The sequence below is a fragment of the Aulonocara stuartgranti genome (genome assembly GCF_965226115.1).
Source record: "Aulonocara stuartgranti genome assembly, chromosome: 7".
Lineage (NCBI taxonomy): Eukaryota > Metazoa > Chordata > Actinopteri > Cichliformes > Cichlidae > Aulonocara > Aulonocara stuartgranti.
Window position 1 is genome coordinate 38,138,653 of NC_138945.1, and position 27,372 is coordinate 38,166,024.

Genomic DNA, 27,372 nt, shown 5'->3' on the forward strand with positions numbered 1-27,372 from the left:
CATCGCTGGTCGGTAGCTATAACCAATCTCCTCTGGGAAGCAAGATGAAAATAATTATTGGCTAGAGTTAATATCCAATAAACAAAATGTAATGTCTTTAGACTGCTCATTCAAGGCTGCCCTTCTATAAACTAACACAAGAATATTACAGATACAATTTAACATTACAATGTGCATCTAATTAAACTGTTAATACACATTAGCACTCTCACTCTCAACACCCTACAGCCATTCAGAAAAAAAACAAAATCAACAAATTTAACAGCAAACACAGCAAACACATGTTAATTACCTACTGTTACATTAAATGTGTAGGCAAAGAAAGAAATAGGAGGAGCATCACTGTATGCATTACCAACACAAAAGCAGCTAAAAGAGTTACAGCAAGCCCTGATTTAATAGCTGCACACGCTCTACCTGTATCCAGCTTCTTTATACACCCTAACAGAACAGATACATCTTTGTAGGGTACCTCTGATCACACTGAGAGGGTCTGTATTAATGTATTTGGGATGGACTGAACCCAGAGCTTAAAGGGACCTAGCTCACACATTTAAAAAAAACCTGATATACATGGATGAACATGACTGATGTCGTGCAGGGTGTTTAAGTCATCTTGTTCTTTTTAGCAAAGTTAGCATAATTCATAGAGCTAAAATAAATCCATCAATAGGAAATATTTAACGTGGAAAAAATGTACCCATAAAGCAGACTGCAGAGAAACTGTTGGGCTTCAGAATATGAATTTCAGAATATTTGTCATTGCAAAATTACTGTAAGTCAACAAAAAGATTATTAATGCTTATTTACATATAAATATATATATTAATATTACTTTAACCAGGACTTCTGGTCAGGACTTTAGACCATTCCTCTGTAAACCCTAATAATGTTATAATTTATAATTATTGCTTCCCTCACATATAATTACAACTTAAATAACTCTAATCAGCGACATCTGCCAGTTAATTAGATAGACTACCACCACATGGGGGCAGAAATATGAACAAAAGTTTGAAACTGAAGAGGTAATGATAGAAATGAGGATGGCAGGTGATGACAGCTGGATGTTTAGGTTGTAACCAGCAGAGGGATATGACATGTGTAAGCTGTGTGTGTGTGTGTGTGTGTGTGTGTGTGTGTGTGTGTGTGTGTGTGTGTGTGTGTGTGTGTGTGTGTGTGTGTGTTCCTACCTGGCTCTCGGAGCAGCAGCTGAGCCATCGCCTGAGAGCTGCCGGCAGAGTTCTCCGCGATGCACTGATAAAATCCTTCATCTGATTTCACCAAGCCCAAAATCTGCAGGTTACTGCCGTCCTAAGACACAAGAAAGGCAACAACATGTCAGAAAATTAAGAGTCTGGCTAAGAGCTTTGTACAAGTGAAAAATATGTCAGTTACACCAAATCAAAAAGTGTGCATGAACAAAAATGTCTGCAGCAGAATATGTTGGATGACCCAGATTATTGGATTATTCAATTACAAGAGTCCATATTCTAGCTCTCTCTCTCTCTAACGCTCTCTCTAATTCTCAAATTCACTGATTTCACAGCTCCCTGCGGTTCTGTTATAACTGCATAATTTTTCACATTAAAAACATATACGGGAAAAAATGGTGTGTCTGTGCTGCTTTATTTATTTGTGTTTTTTTTAAAGATTCTGTTTATGTTTATTAAAATGCTTCTTTACTGGAAAATGGAATCACATGCATGTAGGCAAGGTGAAGACAAACTCAGCATCGGAATAAAGTGCCTTTGAGTGTGGTGTGGTTGTTAGTGCCAGGTGGGCTGGTCTGAGTATTTTAGAAACTGCTGATCTGCTGGGATTCTTTCACACGCCCGTCTCTAGAGTTTATGGCATGGTCTGAAAAAGAGAAAATATCCAGCGAGCTGCAGATCTCTGGGCAAAAATGCCTTGCTGACTGAAGTCAGAGCACCGCAGCAAAACCCATCATCTGAAGGTTGCTTCCAGCAGGACAACACACCATGTCAGAATGCTCAAATCATTTCAAACTGGTTTCTTGATCATGACAGTGAGTTCTGTACTCAAACGATCTCCACAGTCACCAGATCTCAATCCAATACAGGACCTTTGGGAAGTGGTGGCATGAGAGACTTGCTTCATGGATGTGCAGTTGACAAATCTGCAGGAACTAGGTGATGCTGTCATGCTAATATGGACCAAAACCTCTGTTTCTAGCACCTTGGTAAATCTAAGAGACCAAAAATTTAAGCTTTTCTTAAGGCAAAAAACAGTACTAACAATATGTACCTAGTAAACTTGGAATACATGTGTATTACAGTTACAGTCTGTTTGCCCTTTTTTCAGATGGGTATTTTACACACAGTAACTACTGTAGGCTGGAAGCTATTGAATTAATACTGGTGAAAAGATAAAAGAGTTATAACGTGTAGTAACAGGTGACGCGTGTAAGGCTATGGTCTAAAATGTGAAACACAGGTTACTTTTTAATACTTTTATTTGCTACAGAACTCCATATGTGGTATTTCATAGCTGAGGTGGGCTTAGTTTACCTCTGTAGGTGTGTCCACATTTTTAGTAGTATTTATTTATTGTCATTGTCAAGAACAATGAAATTGCGTTTGGGGCTTCCATACAACCCAAAAAAAGAAGAAAATAATAAATACCCCTTAAAACCCAAGTGTACATATTTGTTGTATTGAAGTAACCCCAGACTGTGTGAAATAATACACAGTACCACCAAAAGTGCAAAAGTGTAGGAGCTCCGGGCCGCTGCGTCTGTGCGCGCCGCCATCTTGTACCTTGTACCGCCATTTTTCACAAGGACTGTATGTGTATACTTTTCTGAGTGACTCACCACTATCTGGAAGTAGTCACTCGGGATGACTTCCTCCCCGTTCTTCATCCAGCGGACGGTCGGCGGCGGGTTTCCTGTCACAGCACACTCCAGCTCGATGTCGGTTGACTCATAGGCGTACGTGTTGGTCGGGTAGTTGAGGAACTGAGGAGGCACTGCAGAAACATAGAGTGAAAACAGCACATATAAACACCTCTTCCTGCATGCTGGAGCATCTCTGCATCAATGCTACTGCTGCTCAGTCCGAGTGTTCACACACACCTTTACTTAGTTGCCTTTTGGGATTATGTTTCACATTAACAAGTTTCTATAACAGCCTCAGTTAATTACTGACTAATTAACAGAAATATAGCCTGAGCCATCAGCTTATTAGTAAAGCCCTAAATGTGTTTGATCTCATTAGCCTCAGTGGATCATCACACATTCATCTGCTCACAGACAGCTGCTGCTTAACTTAACATTTTCAGGTGTTAGTTGGAGGATGGCTGCAATTCTTGAGGTTTAACTAAGTGAACACAGCAGCAGATTAATGTGGTAAATTCTTAGTTTCAAATCAAACAACAGAAAACATAGCAACTAGTTAACATAGTGAAGGAGTCAGAAACAAACATTACGGTGTTTCAGTACTTCCAACAAACAGACGCGAGCATTACTACATGAATCAATACTGCGTTGAGAAAATCAATTAGAACTTTTCCTGCATTAATGTGACATTAGCATGACCCTGGGGTGAGGTTAGCTGGCATTCTTTCCTGTTTTTTTGTGGTTTTCCTTCTCCAAAACAAAGACCAAAAGCTATTATAACAAGAAATATGGCTATAGGAATCAGACAGAGTACCCGAAGCAAGCAAAAACACAGTAAACAGTCTATAGAGGCGCTAAACTCATATACTGAGAGACTGGGAGTCACTGCCAATCGTTTAACACCACAACTTAACCCTTTTAATCGTATCAGTGGTCTGGATTCTGTGGGAGAGGTTCAAGCCATTAAGATGCAAAGTGTCTGAAGCAGCTGACAGACCGAGCAGCGTTCAGGTATGAGGTCATAGCGAACTGTCTTCAGTTCATTCGATTGTAAACAGGTTTGAAGGCAGGCGAAGCGGCTGCCATGTTCCAGCTCTGTTGTCGTCTTTGAACACGCGTCAGTAGCTCATGACTGAGAACGGAGATGTGAGACAGAAGCCATTTTGAGCCTCAGCAGAGAGGAGGAAGCCTGAAGGGCCTTGTGTAGCACCGAGCGCCACGCTGACGCTGTCAGTGCTGCGAGACTACAAACACTGCGTGTCAGCAAACACACACACGGGAATGTCCTGTAACTGTCACCAGACTCACAGATATACATGATGCCACAGTATGTAAGAGCTGTTAAATGTAAAAACACAAAGAATATGGTGAAGAGCCAAGAGAGACAAAAAGACAGAAGCATGCCTTGGAAACCAGGAGACAAAAAGTAATCATTCTAACTGGCATGCCATCAAAAACATTTTTTTTTTCAAACAGTAATTTTTGCTTTGCTCCTACGCTTAGACTTGTGGTTAGAAATATAGTTTTGCTGAATTAAACCTAAAAGGTTATGAGGTAAGCAGCTGGCTGGTGCATCCTATGTTGGCACACATTTTATTTTAAAGTAAACATGTTTATTTCTGCTTTAAGTTTGGACATTTTAACATAGGAGTCTATGGATATTGACTCACTTTTGGAAGCAGCCTCAAGTGGCCATTAGTGGAACTGCAACTTGAATAGAAAAAAGAATTTAAAAAATTGTGAGAAGAAGAGTTGGAAATCAAGAAAATAAAATAAAAGGTGAGAATGAATAGAGGGAAGTAAAAAAAGACTAAAGGTTGAATGAACAAAGCAAGAGAAAAGAAAAGGAAGAAAGTTAGCAGAGGTAGAGCTCTGTATGTGCCTCCGATAGACACATCATTATCTGGAGGTGTAACTTTATCACTGCAGTAATGCTCTAATTAAGAGGTAACGATTTCCTTTAAAGTGTGAGCGGCTGCCTCTTCACCACACCGACAAACTACACACATACGACATACGACACAGATCACAACACGGCTTCCAAGAATTAGTCTAAGTAACTAAACACAGGAGACACAGGAGACACAGGAGAACACGTCTAAAGCAATCAGCTTCCTCTTCAGTTCAGTGCTGAGGTCACAGTTCAAGTGGGTTTAGCAGCTCCAGAGAAACTTTGTATTACAGCGAGTGATAGAACACACAACTTTTTATTTGCAAATACAAAGTTAATTGAGTTTTTAAGACCACAATATCCTGCTTACTCCATCTTAAGAATAACAAGTTTGCTCTGGTTTTGTCAGCTGTGCCTGTCAGAGCTTGTGTCTAATTATCCAGTACTATTGTTTAACCTGGGTCTGAATGAATTTCAGAGGTATGAATTGTTTCAGCTGCACTAGTTAAGTCATAACATGTCACTTCATGAGAATGTTTAGCCAATTAGAGAGAATTCTTCATTAGACAGTCTTGATTATCATTTTGTCTGACAAAGTGAAAAAATAACAGTTAATGTAAGATCCAGAGTTATTCGTTTATTATCAGTTTTCTAATATTTTGTTTGGTTTTTTGCATTTATGTTCTTTAAAAAAATCTGTTTAGTTTCAGTTGGTTTGTTGAGTTGTTTTATTGCTCAAAATCATTTAGTTTGTGATATTGTTGAGAAGTTCAATATCAAAATACAACAGTACAAATACATTTTAACACAGAGACAGTTTCGGGCAGGCAATGGCGGACATGCGGTATTTCGCACTGACATCTACTCCAATGTTACAAACAGCTGATCGGATCGGCAAAGCGTGTTTCTGGAATATTATGTTTTTGTTGCTGCAAGTGCTTTTTATGCAGTTTTTGCAAAGCTATATGTGGAAGGAAACTGTGACCTAGGACAAGCTGATGGCATAAGATGTAAGTACAACTCCTCCGGTTTCATATGCAAAAAAAATGATTGCGCTAGCTTACGTGGTTGCAGTGCTACCGGGATTTAAAAATAGTTGCACAAAACGGAGCGTGCCCGCTCCGACCGGCTTTAAAGGGTTAATGACAGCATTGGTTAGATCTCAGCAATCATCATTGCGGGATATTTATGCCTGTGTAGTGTTATGTGCTTGGGTACCATAATATTCACCTGCAAACAGTTAATATTTGGACATGTAAAACAAACAAACAAACAAAACACTCCATACTGTATATTTTTTTTAAGTTCACATTCCCCAGTGGAGATCAGAAAACAATTCAAATATTCAGCAACATAGAAAGTGAAATGTGTAAACAGTATTTTATGGCTAATGCCTTACCCGGTGTTGTGATTTGACCTTCAGAATAAGTCGATCTTCACTTTCCCCTCTACCCCCAACTAGTTATGGCAGATGGCTGCCCCCTCCCCTGTCCATAAATGGCTCCTCATAACGAGTATAAAAGATAGGTGTAGCCAACACAACATCGCTGGTTGGTTGGTGAAGTCTTATTTTGAGGCTTTTAGCTGAACATGGTGATTGACAAGTCATTAGCCAATGAACATACCCTGGATAATCTTTCTTTCTGAATTTAATAATGACCATAATTTACAAAATGGCCTTCATGTTTAATTCATTTTGACCTGAAACTAGTGGTTGAGCCCTCAATAATCAGAAGTCTTTACTGAGGTCACAGAGAGAGCAAACTGAAGGCTGTTTTCCAGAAGCTACATCTATTCCTTACAATGTCTATGACTCCGTCAGAAATCTATTCTTATTAAATTATTCCTACCCACCACATCTGAATTTTTGCTTATGGTGAATGTCAGGTCGTTGGGTTTTCAGTAAAATAATGTAGGGTCTTTTCCTTACGATATAAGACATTTGTTTAGAGATATATCTTGTTTAATACTCTTCCAACCAACTCATGTCCTGTGTCTGCAATTTACCTGCTATGACATTTTATACTTTAGTTATATTTACTAAGCAACATATATATAAAAGTTTCAGTCAAAACTAAAATATTTGTAAAAAATATTAATATAACTAAGAACTAAAACATACAGAAGTGCTCACAAATCCAGAGTCCATAAAGGCTAAAAATACAAGACCAGCATTGTTATAGTCTATTAGGTAAAATGCAGTTTGTGTCTCTGTCTTGTATTGTGTTGTGTTGTTAGTATCAATCGATCAGCACAGCTGAATCTCCAGAGTGTTTCCCATCATTACCTTACCTCCCAAGTGACATGCAAACAGCATCAGCTCTGGTTAGCCAATTATTTTTTTAAATGGTGTAAAAAAAATCCCAGATGGGCACATCTATTTGATTGGATAAACAAAGCTAGGACACGTGGAACTAAGTTTTGAAAACTGACTTCACTCTGGAAGACTTCTTTCAAAAGTAGCCTTAAATCCATTTTATTCTGAAGGTTGACTCTATAGTTTTGTAAGAGGGAGTGAAGAACAAGTAGTGGAAATGATCATGTCATTTTATTCTTTTTTTTTTTTTTTTGGGGGGGGGGGTTAAATCAGCGGCCAAAGAATGGCAAAGTGTTAAAAAGAATCTTTCCTATAACTCACAGTAGTAATGGGATTTCCAGCCAGGACAGCCCTACAATGTCCAGAGCCTTCAGGAACTCGGGGCGGACCTCATCCAGACCAGAGGCTCTGCCACCAAGGAGTTGTTTAACTGCCTCAGTGACCTCGCCCCCGGAAGTTGGCGGTCATCCCCCTCATCCCCAGATTCTGCTTCCTCCTCAGAAGACGTGTCAGTGGGATTAAGGAGGTCCTCGAAGTATTCCTTCCACCGTCTGACAATTTTCTCAGTCAAAGTCAGCAGCGCTCTGCCAGCACTATACACAGTGCAGGTAGAGCACCGCTTACCCCTCCTGAGATGCCTGACGGTTTGCCAGAATCTCTTCGAGGCAGTCCGAAAGTCTTTTTCCATGGCCTCTCCGAACTCCTCCCACACCCGAGTTTTTGCTTCAGCCACTGCCCGAGCCGCATTCCGCTTGGCCTGTCGATACCTGTCGGCTGCCTCCGGAGTCCCACAGGCTAACCAAGCACGATAGGACTCCTTCTTCAGCCTGGTGGCTCCACCATTTGGTTCTGGGATTACCACCACGGCAGGCACCAACCACCTTGCGGCCGCAGCTCAATGCAGCAGCTTCGGCAATGGAGATGCTGAACATGGTCCATTCGGACTCAATGTCCCCAGTCTCCCTCGAAATGCCGTTGAAGCTCTGGGTGTGCGTTGAAGATCTTGCGAACTGGGGCCTCTGCTAGACGTTGCCAGCACACCCTCACTACGTGTTTAGGTGCACCGGGTCTGTCCAGCATCCTCCCCTGCCACCTGATCCAACACACCACCAGGTGGTGATCAGTTGACAGCGCAGCCCCTCTCTTTATCCTAGTGTACAGAACATATGGTCGCAGGTCTGGTGATACAATAACAAAATCGATTATCGACCTGCGGCCTAGAGCTTCCTGGTGCCACGTGCACTTATGGACACTCTTATGTTCAAACAAGGTGTTCATTATGGCCAAACTGTGATTTGCACAGAAGTCCAATAACAAAACACCGCCAATCACGCCCATCCAGGTCTCGCTGTTGTTACCCACGTAAGCATTGAAGTCTTCCAGTGGGACAACAGAGTCTCCAGGTGGAGAACCTTCCAGCACCCCACCCAGGGACTCTAAGAAGGCTGGGTACTCTGAACTGCCACTCGGCGCATAAGTGCAGATGACAGTCAGGACCCGTTCCCTGACCCTAAGGCGCAGGGAACAAACCCTCTCATCCACCGGGAAGAACCCCAACATACCGACAGCAAGCCGAGGGGATATTAGAATACCCACCCCAGCCCGCCGCCTCTCACCAGGGGCAACTCCAGACTGAGACAGAGTCCAGCCCCTCTCCAGGAGACTGGTTCCAGAGCCCAAGCCATGCGTAGAGGTGAGCCTGACTATATCTAGCCGATACCTCTCAACCTCATGCAGTAACTCAGGCTCTTTCCCCACCAGAGAGGTGACATTCCATGTCCCAATTGCCAGTCTTGGTATCCGGGGGTCAGTCAGCCAGGGGCTCCGCTCCTGACCACCGCCCGGCACACAATGCACCCCACCCCTACGGCGCCTCCTGTGGGTGGTGGGCCTGCGGGAGGATGGGCCCATGTCCCCTTTTCGGGCTGGGCCCCATGGACTAAGGCCTGGCCACTAGATGCTCGCCCTCGGGCACCCTCCCCTGGCCTGGCTCCAGGGCGAGGCCCCGGTAACCTGTTCCCTCAATGTTTTCCTCATAAGAGTCTTCTGAATCGCTCTTTGTCTGGTCCCTCACCAGGACCAATTTGCCATGGGAGACCCTACCAGGGGGCAAAAGCCCGCAGACAACATAGCCCCTGAGATCCCTGGGGCACACAAAGCCCTCCACCACGATAAGGTAGCAATTCACGGAGAGGCAATTAAATATAAATATGAAAAAATATGAAAACAAAAAGAAGATTCACATTCTCTGTCATATGGGGCTGCATGAATAAAGTTTCTGAATCCTTTATCATCCGCAACTGAAAATAGTTGTGGATGATTACTATACTTTTCTAAAGTGACGTTGTTGTCCCTGGCTCTCTGTCTCTTTCCCTCCGGCTCTGTTCCTGTGCTACAGTGGATGTAACTATGGCCCCTCCCCCCTCTTCCCAGCGCAAAGCAAAGGCTAGCGTGTGGAGTGAAGTGAAAAAAAGTGCAAGAGAGGGTGAGAGAAAGGAAAAAAAACCCACGGCTCGCGTCATTCACTTCAAAGAGTTGGCTCTAAGACCCGTTTTGTTCGCGACCGACACATCACTAATTCACAGAATATGCAAAAGGTTTCCCACCTTTTACATGCAATCCCGTTTTGTAAATACCGACAGTCCTTTTTTTAAATGCAAACACCAAATGTGGTAAATTTGTCCCTAAAATAGCAGGATGCAGACTTCAGTTTAACCTTCATGCTGTTTTCGCCAGAGCTACTTGTGTTTCTGCCAATGAGGCCGAAACACAGCTACTTTTGTTTGCTCCCTCATTGTGGAGGGATCCACATTTTTAATTTGGCACAGTATTTTTTTTTCTCCCTGGGGATGAGTTTGTGTCTTCTCCTGCGCTCAAAGTGGAGATCTCCTGTGTATAAGGCAAATGTCTTAACAACTACACCGTGAAGGCACACTCTTTAGATAATGATATTTTACGTTCAGGGTTGTAGGATAACAGCATGTTCTTCTATTTTTGACCCCTTGAGAACACCATACGTTACATGTACAAAATATAGGGGGACACGTAAGATTGTACCTGACAAGCTCAACGATTCTCAGGTGTGTTTTCATGTGTTTGGTGTCTGCTTGTAGTGTCTTCGTTCAGAAAAGACAAAAAAATATATAAAAAGTTTTCCTTAAACAAACTAAGAAAAAAAGAATCGACTAAAGAATAAATGTTGTCCGTTTCTTCCTCTTCAGCAATCTCCCTCGTTACAGTCGAAGCTCACTGGCTGATTACCCAGCAGCCTTTGTTCTGTTTGGGGAAGTCCCTGAGCGTCCATCGATTGTTTGGATGCTGCAAGTTTAGCACTGATTACCTGGTCATCTAAGGAGAGGTTTATACAAAAGTGTGTGTGCGCTTCCTGGCACCTATTTTTCCTTTTTTTTCATTCTTTTAATAATGCGAACAACAGCAGGCAGGGCGGTGTATTAATGTGATTTCCTGCTGGAGGAGCGGTCATTCATATGGTAATGGAATGCATCAACAACTAGCTGACCCTCTCCCACCCCAGCCAGACACAACAAGTCTGACTCCACCTCGTCTGGGTAAACATGGATTATCATTTCCCATCATATCATAGAGAAAAGTTAATGCAAAGCCACAAAACAAAGAGAATCTGAAACAATACGACTGTTATGTGCTGTTGTGATCTTTTTATCATCTGCCTCATACACAGCATCAGCGATGCTGTCCCTCCATAGCTGCACCTGATAACTTCCACTCAGCATTCAAATGGAAATCAGCACCATCATTCATTTCAGTGAACATCTGCTGTGTGTGTGCTATCATCATGATAGCATCCAGTGAAGGGCACTCACACACATCTATAGCTTTAGACACACGCACGCACGCACACACACACACACACACACACACACACACACACACACACAGTTGAATTCTGAGCAGACACTCGTTAGCGGGCTCTTTCAATCTGCACTTAACTACCAATTATTAGTCATTAAGTTTATCCATGGAGGCTCAAACACCCCCACACACACCTTATCATCCACTCTGCGCGCATGATGCCTCAAAGAGTTAATGGGCTGTAAAGCCACTATCATTGAAGAGTGAAGGGCTAACATGGCTGCTGCTGCTGGATGTTGAGCCCATTTTGCATATCATTTTCATCCACCACTGCTGACCTTAATTTTAAGTGATGTAAATGTATTGTCCATAATGTGGGGACATTTAAAGGGAAACTGCAGCAATTTAGTGAAAGACTTCTGTAAAGTTGGGGTGACAGATAAAAACAAATACTGACACATCAGCCTCTGCAGTAGTAGTTTCTAGTGACAGACCGTACAGGAATGCTAGACACAGTCACCATGACATTACCCACTGGTTAGCGAAGTCCCACTGTAAAACTTCAAGCCTTTACCTTTAGAGAGTATTGCAGCTGTGAGTGTGGGGTGGATGTAACTGTGAAACTGAGGAACATGGCACTCATACTGGCTAATGACAAGTCCTTCAGCTTTATTTATGTTCTGTGTTGAATCTATGTGGGCCATGAGGGGCCATGAATTGAATTTTAGCTAAAAATATTTACTCAGTAATTTTATAGTCCATTGATTAGAACAGACAACCTAAGCGGAGTTGCATGCTAGGAAATGTATTACTTGTACTTATAAAATATATATATATATATATATATATATATATATATATATATATATATATATATATATATATGTGTGTATATTCCCGGGTGTCTGGCCCATTGCTACGGGCCATTCGATCCCTATACAACCGTTGCAAGAGCTTGGTTCGCATTGCCGGCAATAAGTCGGACTCGTTCCCGGTGGGTGATGGGCTTCGCCAGGGCTGCCCTTTGTCTCCGGTTCTGTTCATAATTTTTATGGACAGGATTTCTAGGCGCAGCCAAGTGGCGGAGGGCTTTCGCTTTGGTGGCCTCAGAATCTCATCTCTGATTTTTGCAGATGATGTGGTTCTGTTGGCTTCATCGGGTGAAGGCCTCCAGCTCGCACTGGAACGGTTCGCAGCCGAGTGTGAAGCAGCGGGAATGAGGATCAGCACCTCCAAATCCGAGGCCATGGTTCTCAGCCGGAAAAGGGTGGAGTGCCCACTCCGGGTCGGGGATGAGTTCCTGCCCCTAGTGGAGGAGTTCAAGTATCTCGGGGTCTTGTTCGCGAGTGATGGGAGAAGGGAGCCGGAGATCGACAGACGGATTGGGGCTGCAGCTGCAGTAATGCGGACGTTGCACCGGTCCGTCATGGTGAAGAGGGAGCTGAGTGTAAAAGCGAAGCTCTCAATTTACCGGTCGATCTACGTCCCTACCCTCACCTATGGCCACGAGCTGTGGGTAGTGACCGAAAGAACGAGATCGCAGATACAAGCGGTAGAAATGAGCTTCCTCCGAAGGGTGGCTGGCCTCTCCCTTAGAGATAGGGTGAGAAGTTCGGCCATCCGGGAGGGGCCCAGAGTAGAGCAGCTGCTGCTCCACATCGAAAGGAGCCAGCTGAGGTGGTTCGGGCATCTGACAAGGATGCCCCCTGGGCGCCTCCTGGGTGAGGTGTTCCAGGCATGTCCCACCGGGAGGAGGCCCCGGGGCAGACCCAGGACACGCTGGAGAGATTAGATCTCTCGGCTGGCCTGGGAACGCCTTGGTATTCCCCCGGACAAGCTGGAGGAGGTGGCTGGGGAGAGGGAGGTCTGGGCCTCTTTGCTTAGGCTGCTGCCCCCGCGACCCGACCCCGGACAAAGCGGATGACGATGGATGGATATATGTGTGTATATATATATATATATATATATATATATATATATATATATATATATATATATATATATATATATATATATATACACACACACACATATTGTTAAACATTCTTAAACACATTATTATGTGTGTGTGTGTGTGTGTGGGTGTGTGTGTGTGTGACGTATAGAGAGAAGCTAGTCCATTGGAAATAAATGTTGAACGATGATATCTGTAAATGACTTTGCCTGTTATATAGCGACCAATCCAGTCAGTCTGTGAGGATCTGAGGTTAATGGGCTCTTTGGTTTTACACTCATAGATACTACAGCACCTATGTTATGTTATGTTACTTTAGTGAGGCTGAATCTCTTTCGGGCTTCTGTCAGCCTAACTGAAGAAAACTGAGTGAGTGTAACCTTGTGTTGTCCTTGGGCCAAAAATGGTCCCTAGGTGAATGTTCAAACAAGTATATGGGAATCCCGAGCATAAATTTAGATACACGTGTGTTCCCTGGACCTCTGGCTGTAGTTGCTGTCCATGGTGCTGATCATATAATATTAATAATATATTATTTTCAGCCTTACACACTGTTCTCTCAAAAATCTCAAAAAGAAATCTCGTTGTATAGAAGTCATCAGAAACGAGCCCTAGTTCTCTCTTGATTTGTGATTTATGCGGAGACTGAGTTGATGCACCATATGAGCAGCATTGGTTTGCCTCACTCATAATGTCTGATATAAAAGAATTAAGGCTGCAAAGATTTTATTGTGTAACTTAAATAGAATTAAATGACTCATTAGGGGCCGAATAAGGAATACAAGGTGACTAGTTTAATGAATCAAAGGGTTTTTTTCTAGTACTTTCTCATTCACTGCCTGTGTATTCCCTATAACCCTTATTCCTTTCCAGCACTGAGGTCCTCGTGACAGGGCCAAGTAATATCTGATCTGAATTTAAAAACAACCTGCTGCCGCTGCCAAAAGTGACATATTCACTTAAAGGAGCAAATCTGGTGGAGTCTTAGAGGAAATTTTTCTCTAACAGGTTGATTAATATCGGTCTCAGTGAATTTACCATTTTGATTATGTAGGAGTAAAAATGTCAGTTTCTATTTGCATTTCAAACCAGATTCTGTCCTTGGGATGGGAACACAAAGATTTACTGCATTTTAAAATCTCCCAAGTGTTATTTAAACAGCTCAAGGTTATTCAGTTTGACCTCACAGCTGTGGAGCCACTTTGGCTGAATTTGGGTGTGATTTAAGCAGAAATGTAAAAAAAATAAAAATAAAATTGGCTTCTGGAAAATTACCGCATTCTGTGTAACTGTAAGCACATGTAATAATTTGAAGAGCAGTGCCATATGTCTATGTATTAGCACAATCTTGGATTATTCCTAATGACAAATTGATCCATGTCCATCGGGGAATTGGATTTGTAGATAGATGATGTTTTCAGGTTCTTTCTTACCAATGCTTTACCAGTATTTTAACTCTAAACCTGTGTCAGCTTTGACAATTACATTCATACTCTTCTGCACCACCCAAGCAAATGTGCTCTGTCTCTGAGGGTGGCAAACGTGATGCCAACAGGTACTTTTCATGGATGTTGTGTTTGTCAAAGCTGAGAAAAGGAGAAAACTCATCAAGAGCACCTTTTTGTCTCTGTGTGCCACTGAAAACAAACAATTTTCAATCAAAATGAGGCACTTTAGGCTTCCATGTCTCAGCAGGGCCAGATTCATTACAACTCCAGCACAAGACTTCTTACAGAGACTCTAACCATTCACACCGAGAGCTGCTGAATCTTCTGTCTGCGCATTCTTAAACAAGTGCTCATTTTTGACAGAATTACTGAGCGAGCACAAAGCAAAGAGGAAAGGTAATCAGTTTGCAAATCAAGATGCACGGCCTGGCATGAATCAATGTGTGAGAGCAGGGCGAGTTCAAAGAGCAGCAAGGGAAACACTTAAACTGGTGTCCATCCACGAGAGCACGCTACAGATACAGTTTCCCATTTATTAGAGGAAACTTCAGTATACTCAGAGGTACACACTCTCTCTGCATACTTTCACCAGTATGCTTAGTGGAAATGCAATGTGCACTACCATAGGACACTCTATAAAGTAACAGACTACTCTTTAATGGCTGTATCCTTGTAATGCATTGAGTTACATCCAGGTCACCACTAATCTAGGTACTGTTAGGGGTGGGTTTGGTTTAAGGCACATGCAAATTAAATTTTTCATGAAAATTGCTCAGGGTGAGGCTTAAAATTGGTATCATCACTGGACACAAGCTCGATCTTAGAGGGTTACAGTGTTACATACAGGCAAAAACGGGGTTACCTGATCTTAGCTCTAAACGTGTCATCAGTGACTTGGTGGATGTAAAGAGGTTACATGTAACAATAATCAGAATTCATTGTTTACTCTGTTCACCTCTTTAAAACTATTATTGTTGTACAGAAATGTGGTCTAAGCAGCTTGAAAGAAAGTGACTGGACTTCATTAGATAAATGCTTTTGCAAATTTCTAGTTTCAAAGCAGATTTTTTTTAATCACGTGACACACTTTTATGAGGCCATTTGCAGGATTTGGACTTGTTTTAAGACTATCATCATTCCCTTAGCACAGACATTAGACACCGCTGTCTTACCAGAGACTTTCAAACAAGCCAACAAACCTCCTACATCTGGTTGTTTTTTCCCAGAATTCTCTGGGATGTTAAATTGTGACACCATGTTAGCATTAGACTATTTCTGGCTGTTCATCATACAGATGAAGCCATTAGACTTTTCTGTCACAGAACTGTTTCCTGACAGTTTTTTAAACAATTTTTTTTAAGTTGCAGGGCTCCACACAAGTGATAGATTTCCCCTTCTTTATTACCCTCTTCACAATCAGTCAGGGCCTTTAATGTGTCGTGTTTTCATAATCTCAGGATCTACCGTGTACGTGTCTTTGAAATCATGTCTCTGACTGAGAGGGTTGTACAATTTAAAGCACTTTGAGACGACTGTTGCTGTTAGGACATTGGTGCTATATAAATAAAACGGAAATGAAACGTTTATTTTTAAATCACTAATATAATAAATTAGCATTTGTTTCATAACTCCCTTGTTGTCTTTTATATGTTCAAGAAATAATGTGTGGCTGTCACAAACCTGAATTTGATCAGCACATTATCTGAGAACTACTGGTATAACGCTGTGAGGTAAAAATGTAAAACACTTTAAAAAAAACTTAGAAAAGATAAAAAAGATAAAAAGATAAAAACTACATTGCATTTATTGGGTTCAGAGATCTCATCGTTCTCATTTTACTAAATCACATTTACTATATTCATGTACACTAAAGTATTCAGTTTTACATTACTCAAGGTTAATGTCACGGCCAGGTGGATCAGCTGCACGCTGATCAGCTCTCTCTCTCTCGCTCTCGCTTGGGTGGAACTCACTGTGGGTTCACACCCTCGGCCCACGCCCTCGACAGATGAGACACCTGGGTCTCATTAAGACGATCAGCATTTAAATCAGGAGGCGACTGCTGTTCATCGCTGGATCGTTGTCTACCACGCGTTAGTGAAGTCAAGCTACAGCAAGTCTAGTTAAGAGTATTTTCCTTTGTGTGTCGTACTTAACCCTGTCTCCCTGTCTACAGAGCTTCCTGGATTTTTCCCCGTGTGATTCCCGTGTGGCAGTGTCGGAGTGTGAGCCTGTGATCGTGTGTGTGGATGATCTGAAGAATGCGTGCTCTCCCCCTGGACTTCCCTGGAGACCCCTCACTCAGCTGTATATAGCACCCCCCGCACCTTCTTGTATATACACCTGATGAATTATAAATAAATCCTTCTTGTGAGCATCAGAACCGGAGTCCTGCGCTTGAGTCCTCCTCCAAACCGTAACAGTGAAACTGAAAAGCCTTTAGAGATGTTTTAATGGGTAACTGGGGGACCAAAGACTCACTATTTAAATAGTGCATCTTTGATCAAAACGCAACTGAAATTTCCTTTATGGACTGAATGACAATGAAATGATTTCTGAACAGAAAAGTAAAAAAAAAACAGAGAGAAGAGAAGGTCAAATATCCAGGGAACAGACAAAAAATTATATTAACAATTGTTTAAAACAATTACATTGTTAAAATAGCTTTGTTTAATGTTCACTTTACAAATCAAACTGGAAGAAGTGGGAACTCTGTGACTAAGATTGGATTGGTTTGGGTGTTTTAAACTGGTGATCTGCATTTTCACCACAGAAAGGTTTCTCAGAATCCACAACACATCCGCCCTTAAAGCCAGATGGCACTACAACAGCAGATGACCACTCTGGGTTCCACTCTGGGTGTCCCGTCAGCCAAGAACACAACTCTGAGACTTCAGTGGGCACAGGCTCACCAGAACTAGACAGTTTAAGATTGAAAAAATGTGGTCTGGTCTGCAGATGGCCAGTCCAAAATTTGGCATTTGCAGCATGAATACATGGATTCAACCTGCCCTGTGTCAACAGTCCAGGCTGCTGCTGTTGGTGTTGTAAATTGTGTAGGGAATGTCGTCTTTCCAATCAATTATGTTTATCACGCTATAACTGAGTATATCTGCTGACCACGTGTGTCCAAAATAAATTGTGTCACAAAGCAAAGTTGGTTTCATAAACATGGAAACTGGTGTAGTGGACTTCAGTGACTTTCACAGTTACCAGATCCTGAATCCTGCAAGACCTTGAGGCTGTTCAAGAGCAGTGTGCTAGCATAAATGTCATAGGATCTCAGAAGAACGTGTCCAACATCTTGTTGCCATTTATGGTTTTGCATGTGGATAGTTGACACTAGATAAACTGAATCTGGCACTACGGTAGTCCCCTTTTTATTGCTTTGGTAGAAGAGTAGAAGAGTGACCTCTTATAAATTAGAGGATAAGTCGGCTAATGCTAGCTAGCTTGGTTAACAAGCTGCATTCATAAAGTACACATATCTGGTAATTAGTGCTACGTAACATTCAGTTTTCATGGTAAATGGCCTGTATTTGTATAGCGCTTTACTAGTCCCTAAGGACTCCAAAGCGCTTTACACATCTAGTCATCCACCCATTCACACACAGGTGATGGTAAGCTACATTGTAGCCACAGCCACCCTGAGGTGCACTGACAGAGGCGAGGCTGCCGGACACTGGCGCCACCGGGCCCTCTGACCACCACCAGTAGGCAACGGGTGAAGTGTCTTGTCCAAGGACAAGACGACTGAGACTGTCCAAGCCGGGGCTCGAACCGGCAACCTTCCGATTAGAAGGCGAACTCCCAACTCTTGATCCACGATCGCCACTGTACTAGACTTTTTCAATGGTCTCTTAGTACAAAAGCCATTGTCTTGTCTTCTAATTTACCATATGAGGTGAATCGTCCAGGTTTTCAATGCGCCCCGCATGTTAGGTCAATGCTTTCTGTTCAATCTGATGGTAGCTGTTTTCTAATGAAGTCCTAATAAAATGTTAAATTACCATGGAAATCAGCATGACTGCACAACAAGTCATGTTTTAATGCACAAAATCAGTTAAAATACTGCATAAGGCTCAAACAATACAAAACTGTCTAGTAGTCAAGTTCAGTGCCAAAAAGACTATGTTGATATCCATTCAAGGCCCTAACAATGGAAACTTTAATACAACTTAAGACGGTGAATTAATTTAAATTTCTTTTAAAAAAATTGCCCTCTTTTCAGTTGTTATCAAGAGGAAATGCAGCAAAGTGCATTTATGTTATATTCATGCTTTTTGCTATAAGGTCAAGCGTTTTAACAGTGAAGTCCAGGGTTATTGACTCACTGTGGTGCCGATCTGTATGGGTCATTAGAGAAATTCCAGTTTTTGGCACGAACATATTGCCCCCCTTGATGTTACTACAATTTTGAGCACTCAAATCCTTCTCAGACTGATTGTTCTCTGTTGATTGTTCTCTGCTGTCTGAACACAGAAGTGAAAGACAGCTAAGCTTACATGGGATTTCTTCCTCAGATGCAGCTCACAGCAGGAAGACTGACTTCCAGCTGGTTGCCATGGCAGCAGTTTAACAGGCAACAGCGGTGGTCATCATGACGGGATGACACAGTGGATATTTATAAAGTCTAATTAGCTCAGCGTGGCTCTCGCCGTCCAACAGCCCTGACCTAAATCCTGTCAGATCAGTGAAGTCATGTTCCATGCTGAGAGATGCAGCTGGGTCGAAACCTCCGAGGCTGACATCACCTGCCCTTCCCTGCCGGAGCTGTCCGTCCGGACGAACAGGTGAAGCCAGCGTGAAGGTAATCACCTCAGACAAACAAGCAGGAGGGAGGACACTGACAAACTGACATTGTAGTAAGGAAAAACCAGACCAGACTGAGAGAGAGCAGTGCAAGGTTAAAGGTCAAACAAGCCGCTGTGTGTAGAAACTATCTGCAGCGCAGAGAATGAGTGTCTAGGCATCATATCGTCTTAAAGGACAGACTAGAAGGACAGACTGTGCTAAAAGTAAAGAATCAGAATAACCTTCAGTTCTTAAATCACCTCAAAGAAGTAGAATTTTATATAACAAAAATTCCCAAACAACAGACACACAGATGGCAGGAATAAAGACGGCAAACAAGAACGAAACAGGCGCTGATCCGACTGGTGAAAAGGAACTGGGAATCTCTCAACATTCATCACAAACATCCAAACAATCTGCAGCATTAACAGATGGTAAAAACGAACAGATGTCTGCAACTGATCACCTCCTGCATTTTACTTTCATTTGTCTTATGGACGAGCTGAAGAAGATATTCCTCTACAAGAGCGACATTTTATAATCAGCTCTGAAATTTCAGCTCAAAGAGAGCCTGATGGGTATAAAACATGAGGCAGGTTAGTTCCCTTCGGGGTCAGCCCTAGGGAAAAGTCACACAAAGTCCTTTTTCTTTCTCCCACTGCGACTTGATTGAGTTCAAATCCTGGATTACAAAGCTTAAGAGACAAAGGACGGGTCAGGATGATTTGATTTGTTGGCCTCTGCGGACGCATTAAAAACCTGCGATCAGGCAGAAAGAAATGAGCAGTGGCGGTGCGCTGGACAGACTGAGAAGGATTACATGGCCTGAACATACGTGACCAAAGAGCCAGCAGTGCTTTAATCTGTAGAATAATGGATATGGAGGGGAAAGGAGGGGTTATAAAAGAATTAGAGACAGAAGAGAATGATATGTATCGGAATTTTATAGAACTGCTCGCTAAAATCTACAGCAGACATAAATAATGTACACTGGATATGATGGCATTTATGGTGGCTGGTGGTTAGTCTTCAGAAACTTCCTTGTCTGTTCAGGATGAAGTCAAATCCCCAAAAAGTACCAAACACCTCCTGCAGACTTTTGTAATTCCCACACATTCTCATAAGCTTGATTACATGTCCAGAGTCTTGGAGACAATGCACCTTTGAATTTAAGATATTTTATATGTTTTGCTGTATTTAAAATGCTGTAAGATTTCATAATGTTACTAATGAAGTAGGTAAGGTAAGACTGTTTGACTTTTCTCCAAAGAAACCCCAAAGTGTGTCTTGGACTCCTTCCGCTGTACATATTGTGCGACAGATGTAGAACATAAGACAATAACAGGTTGGTGGAAAGTTTGTGTCCTGGCCCACGGTTAAGATTTTCTGTCTAACCCCATCATTACCAAATAATGTTGTTTTGTCAAACCTTCTGGCATGTGAGTAACCCGCAAGGTGTCTTTCATCACAAGGTCCAGAAAACCAGTTCATGGTATCGATGAGACCAGGGCATTTACTCTCAACTTAGAGGTCAATGTTGCAAACATGCACATTTTTATCCAAACCAAAGTGTTTCAAAGGTCCAAAAAGAAGGTAGCTGATAAACCTGGGTCAGCAGACAATATAGATGTAGTCTGTACAATAAATCAAGAAAAGACATACTGTGAGATGTAAGGTCTGACACCACGGGATGAGAACACCATGTGCTCATTTTAGGCTCATTCACGGTGTTTTGTAATACGATCTGTTTGTCAATTATCACGAGCTCTTAAAGGAAATTGTAAGATGCTAATCCATGTTTTCCCAACCTTATACCTCTCACAAAAGTTTAGCCGAATTTCCTCTTCTAAAAGGTCTCACTTGATTTTCTTGTGTTTGTAGGCAGAATTACTCCAAAAGTCATACACTGAATTGCATGAAAATGTTACCAGAGATGAGGCTTTTGGAGTTCATCTGGATCAAAAAATGTTTGGAAGGATTATTTATCAGTTGGAGACATAGAAAGAACTGGAGATATGTTCTGACTATTGTCTAGAAAAGAAACGCAAAGAAACAAAACGTACCACTGAAACAAAAGCATCTACTGAAGGAAGAAAGCATTGAGGCAAGTAAGAAAATAAGTAAAAAGGCAAGTAAAAATGTAGCTTCTAGGTCTCTACCTATGTCCTGGATACGAAACCTTTAGTATGACCATACGTTATCCGTGTAGATGCTGACACACTTTTCAACTTAAAGACTTTAAGTTAAACTTTAACCTCACTTACTTACTGTTTTATTTATTGCCTATTAGTTTGTTTCAAGCGTTATTCATCCCTCGGCTCCCTCCAACTCCCCATGATACTTCAAATTAAATTGAAGCTATTTTTATGCTAAAAACACTTTCCAGGACACTGTGCTTTCATCCAGCAAGCCACAAAGAAACAACTCTAAAATATCTGAGAGCCAGGGGCACTTCTGGCAGTTTGTCCGTTCTGACAGTGTTCTGGTTTTGGCTGCACTGGCAGACATATTGACACGCTTAAATCCTCCCTCTGTATTAGTGAAGACTTCCCTCTCTACAGGAGCCCCGTGACCCCGCCCCCTCTATCGCTCCGCTCTTTCTTTCATGTCTTTCAGTCTCTTTAGGCAAGCGGCGGCGGGGCCGGCCGGCGGCTCAGTGGGGGAGTTTGGCAGCTTGTTAAATGTTTTCTAAAACACCCACAGTAATTCACAGAGCCGGTAATTAATCAGGAGAGGAACCCCGCAGGCCACAACCAGGAGGGTGTGTGTGTGCGTTTGCTATCCTTCTTCTTTTTTTTTTAAACAGAGACTTAATGATTCTACAGCAAAGAGAGACAATCACCGCAGACCACAGAGACTAAACCAATCTCAGTTTTGCTGCTGTGAATTAGTTTTGTGTGTGCGTGTGCAGTTAGTGGTTTAGCCATGTTTGTGTGCCCGTGTGCATGTGACTGCAGTGAATCTGTAGCTGCATTAACAGTGTTTCAGTTTACACCACAATGCTCTCCTTTTAAATGCAAGCACGTAACGCTTCAGTCGCACCTTCAGGACTCACTCACTTCTGCTCGCAGCAACGATTGCCTGAACAGTCCAGCTATTTTAGGTAACTTGTGTTTCATAATTTAACTGATTTTTATTGCCAATACCACAGACTGTTGCTCGTAACAACCTATGGAGTATCTTCTATGAGAAGAACATCAGTTGAATTTTCCTCTGGGTCAACAGTTAGCAACGCAGCTAACGTCGTGGCTCAGTCACACTAAAGGTAGAACAGCAACCTCCACGTGACTAGAAAAAAAATTGGTCATTGACTGATGACTTCAATTAATTTTTTTGCTGTCTGAGACCAAATAGAAGTAGCTGTGACCAACTGGACAAGCAGAGGTGTCTAGGTGGATCTTTTCATTACAAGATGATGTACAGATTTCTAGGTGGGAGGCAACCTGTCTCCAAACAATCACAGTCTGACTCGGACCGACTGTAGTCACTATCAGATTGGTTTGCAAATAATTGCAATTCAATTTAATTCAGTTTACAGCAGTTGCCTCGAGGCACGTTGTAAATGCAGACAGATTGCCAGCAAGCTGCAATCATTTAATGTCAGCCTGCGTTGATGAGCTCAGCTCGTGTCTTTGAAGTAGCGGTCTGACTCAAATGAATGCCAGCTGATTGTATACTGGTTATATTCCTCTAAAAAAAGGTACACAAAGTCATTCTGGGTCATTGTGCTTCTCTGCAGCAACCATTTCACTATTTGTGGAGGAATTTCTGAATTTGTTTCACATTTACAAGAATTTAGTTTTGACTCGAAATGTAAGCACTTCATGCTAATTTCTGTTTAATCGGATTTTCTTTGTATGAAGATTTGTAAGAAATGGCAATTAGTGGGTTTTGCCAATTTATCATAGTTAAATAATGACAACGAATTAATGAATGGTATCAAGATAACAATTATATGCAATAGCAGACTGTTAGCACACTAACTGCTTTGAAGACATCAAAAAGGTCCCCCTGGTGGTCCTCCTTGGGTCCTCGTATTCTGGGGCCTGAATCTCCTCCATACCTGCTTCATGCCCTGAGGGGCGGGGCTATGGCTCCCCACACTCCCTAGCAGATCGTTACATGGAGAAACCTCTTGAATACAAGCGTGCTGATCCACACAGGTGTGCACACAGGTGTACACACGGGTGTTCACAGACACAAACTACACCTTTCTTGGCTGCTACCTCAAAGCACATTGTGCGCTCTCGATCTTGCGTACTGCACAATAACATGTAATATTTAGTATCTACCGTTAGCTAGTTTATTGTGATGATGTTGTATTTATTATGTTGCTCTTTCTTGTTTGTTTTCTCTTCTGTTTTCTCTTATCTCCATACAGGTGATCCAGGTGTTTTGTTTGTTTTTCTTTTTTTTCTTCCCCCCTTTCTCACCATCTCTTCTCCCCTCTATTTTTCTTTCTCTCCCTCTCTTTCTTTCATTCTTTCTCCCTGTCCTATCCCCCAGTCATGTCTGTAACAACCGAAAATCAAATCAAATAAATACATAATTATAATAAAGGTCAATCAAATGGACCAATATGGCAAGGCCATGATGATCCAATTGGTAAAGTAAATCCGCCTGGCATCTTTCTTGGCCTTCAGACAACAATTCTGATGACTAAAGATCCAAACAGGACAGGCAAAAAAAAAAAAGAAAAGAAAAGAAAAGAGGCAACCAAGCATAAGAAGAAAAGAAAAAACAAGAAAAAACAAGAAGACATCAAACAGGAACAATTTCGAAGGCAACAAGATTGCTTGAAGTTCACTGTGTACAGCTGGTTATGCTGGGGGATCATATATTTTGTCTGTGTTAGCAAGTAAGCTAATGCTATTCAGCTGATTTAATGAAGCCTGACTCATCAAACAAGGCAGCATTCAACAGTCACCATAAGAACGGCATTCGATTCTTGGAGGGATCGTTTGATTATTTTTAGTCAAATCTAACGCAAAGCTAATATCTGCTATTTTCTTCAGTTTTATTGAGCTCATTCTATTTTGCACTCATTTTACTGAAAATGAGTTTATATTTCAAAAACAGATTACGTCATAAATACTGTAACAGCACTGGAATCCCATATATAATATTAAAATAATACAACAATACCCTGCAATTAAAAACAACCATTAAAAGCTATGAAAGCAAGAAGAACCTCTCATGATAACACTATAAAATCTTTACAATAACAAAATAAACATTTCTCCTCTGACCTGTAAGATGCTTTTGTCTTGTTTTTTTTCTATTAGCATCCTCCTGAAATATTAGCTGGCTGTGCTGACAGCAGCACCGTGAATATGACTGATAGCTGCAGCGCTGGCTTTGTTTCTCACAGCTTTCATTAAGCTGCTAACAGGAAGTGGCTAATGAGCCGGGCTGCACTCATTATTATGGAAAACAACACACACATTCGTTATCCTAATCATCTAATCATGGTCACTGCCCTGTGGAGTCAGAACACACACATCTCCATACTTCACCTAGCTGTGGATATTCATCAGCATCTAACTGCCTCCATTTAGCAAAAAAACAAAGTGTAATGGGGCATATTAGCACAACATATTTCTTAGTTTAATGCCAATGTAGGGGAGACACTGGGGAAGTGAGTCGCTCACATGTCCGGGAAACTTTGTCATTAATATGTAGGGTTTTTATGACTTCTTATATTTTAAACTTAAAGAGGAAGTACCAATAAACACTCTTGAACTGTTTACTTTGTCCTCAGAGGACTTTTGAACTCAGTAAAATGTTTTAGAGGCCATAAACAGCGAGATTTCATTTCCAAATCCTTAACACTAATGAGCTGATAAAAAAAGTATATGCAGCATTTATGGCACCATGCAAAAAATTTAAATGCAGGTTATGAAGAGACTGAATATGTGTATAAAAATAAAAAACAAACGTTAAATATGACGCCACCTCAGTTTCTTTTTGAAGCACATTTTTCTCTTTACTTTTACTTTCCTGCCACTTTATAAGAGTTCAAGGCAAATTAGGATCTCCTGAAGACGTTTCACATTAAAAGCCTCCAACAAGAGCGAGATAACATTCCTGCTCAGCTGCTCGAAGACCTTTAATGTGAAGCATTTATGAAATTTGATTGTAATCATTTCCATATTTCTGTGAGTCACGAGGACCTCAGAACACTCACACTCTTAGGTAGACCTGTTCAGTTGTTCCTCTTGGTCCAATGAAGAACGTTCGGGATTTGGTGGAATGGAAGATTGTCATTATGGATGCGATACCAACAAATCTGTAGAAACTGTGTGATGACGACATTTCGTATAGCAATCTCAGAGGAATGTTTCCGGTGTATGTATGTATCTGCATGTTAGTTTGTCCATAAATATGCAGAGAAAGTGTGTAAATGGAGCGTGTAGGTAAACTGCTCACGTTATCAAATATATTTAATTTGCAGATGAAGCAAACGGAGATAAAAGGCAGACACAGGAGGGATGAATGAATAAATTGAGAGTGGATTTACAGATAGCTCGAGGCTCGTCATGATAAGAGAAACTTCAGTTTAATACCATGTCGCCTTCAGCTCTGAAATAAGGAATCAAAAAAACATTTAAAGAGGGGAAATGATGGAGAGATGGATTAAAATGCACAAAGTGTAGAAAGGCTTCACCTCCATCAGAAATGCACCAGCTTTACTCCACAAAGTTGAATTCTTTTTCCTTATTCTCCCCCTTCTTCTTACATCTGCTTAATGCTTTGTTTCTTCCCTCTGTAAAGACTTGCATGTGGTTACTGACACTGCTTTGCGGAAAGAAAATCTGCCATTATAGAGAGAAGACACAAAGTTCACTCTGGAGAAAGGTTCAGCTCAATTATTTGTTCAAAGGTGTGATAATTGTTGTCCTGAGAAGATTGTCCTGAGCCCATTATGTGTAGAGTAATTGTAGTTCTCATTTAAAGTTATTAAAATGGTTGCTTTGACTTTCAGTATTTTTTATGTGTCTGTTTATAATTGTTCTTTGTAATAATAGCCGTAGGCTCCATCATTGTGCTGACATCATCATTAATTGAGTTACTGCAATGGGGCTTCTGCTCACTGACATTATGATGGGGACAAGGATTTTAATTCTATTTCAAAACTCCCCAAGTGATGCTTATTCACAGAGCCCCAGGCTGTTTGGCCTTACAGGTGTGGAGCCGTTACCGATTGATTTATATTCATTTATTGTAGATGAAACGTCTCTAGTGTGACAGTCATGTGGGGGGCTTTATATGCCCCCCATCAATCCCACCCACCTCCTGCAGGCTCTGGTACAGTTCATGTCATGCTTTTTCTTTTAGCATTTATCCTTTGTTATTCACCTACTTGAGTTATCACCTCATTTACAGTGTTTCCATGTATCCCTTTTTTTGTTTTAAGTTGCTGTTCTTCTGTTTCATCATCTTATGTTGGATTTATTGCTGATTATCCAGCTATTTTCTGGTGTGCATGCAAGTAACTTTGATTAAAGTTTGCTTTTGATTTCAAATCTGTCTGAATTGGATTTCTTCATCTGGCGGCCTTAGCTGAACATTTTCTTTCATTCAACCCTAGCCCACTCAGACATTTAATTGCACAGGGATTAGAGTGCAGTTAAATAAATTTTCAAGAAAGTACCGTAGCTGTACAAAGGACTCCATGGTAAAGGACGGGCAGACGGCAGCCACTATTGTGACTTAAAGGGAGTCTAATATGTTTTTAATTATTTTACTGTTGCAATACAAAACATGTTAAAATGTTAGTGTATGTACAAGTACAAGCTTTCAATGCCAAGCTTCACAGTTTTCTATATTCCTGGCTCTGTATAGCAGAGGTTATTGCGTATACACTTATCTTTAGGGATGGGTACCGGTGTCCGGTGCCATGATGGCACCGGTTCTGACATAAACGGTAGTAACCAGACCGAAAAGCAGCGCACATTTCGGTGCTTTATTTCGGTGCTTTTTTTTCCTGAGCTGTGATACACTTTAGATTTACGTTTCCGAGGATAGTAGGCGGGGCCAGGTACGTACGTTCTGTTAGAGCAGAGCTACAGATTAAAAATGTCCAAGGCGAAGCGGTCAAAAGTCTGGCTATACTTCACAGCAAAATATGCAAACTCAGCAGCCTGCAACAAGTGCTTTAAGCTGATACTGTGATACTGTCAAAGGAGGTAACACCTCAAATCCGATGAAACACCTGGCGACGCATAGCGTTTTTTTTAAAAGCCCAGAAATGCGCCGTATTTGATAGCTTGCTGC

At 41.6% G+C, this 27,372-nt stretch overlaps 1 protein-coding gene across 1 annotated transcript in view; it reads right to left on the bottom strand.

The window, feature by feature from the left end:
• The window catches only part of dcc (DCC netrin 1 receptor), a 353,610-nt gene that overhangs the window by 191,032 nt on the left and 135,206 nt on the right, over positions 1-27,372 (bottom strand). The window contains exons 6-7 of the mRNA XM_082541635.1: positions 2,837-2,991; positions 1,194-1,314 (exon numbers count right to left, since the gene is read on the bottom strand). Coding sequence (XP_082397761.1) covers positions 1,194-1,314; positions 2,837-2,991 — 276 coding nt within the window. The remainder of the gene's footprint in view (positions 1-1,193; positions 1,315-2,836; positions 2,992-27,372) is intronic.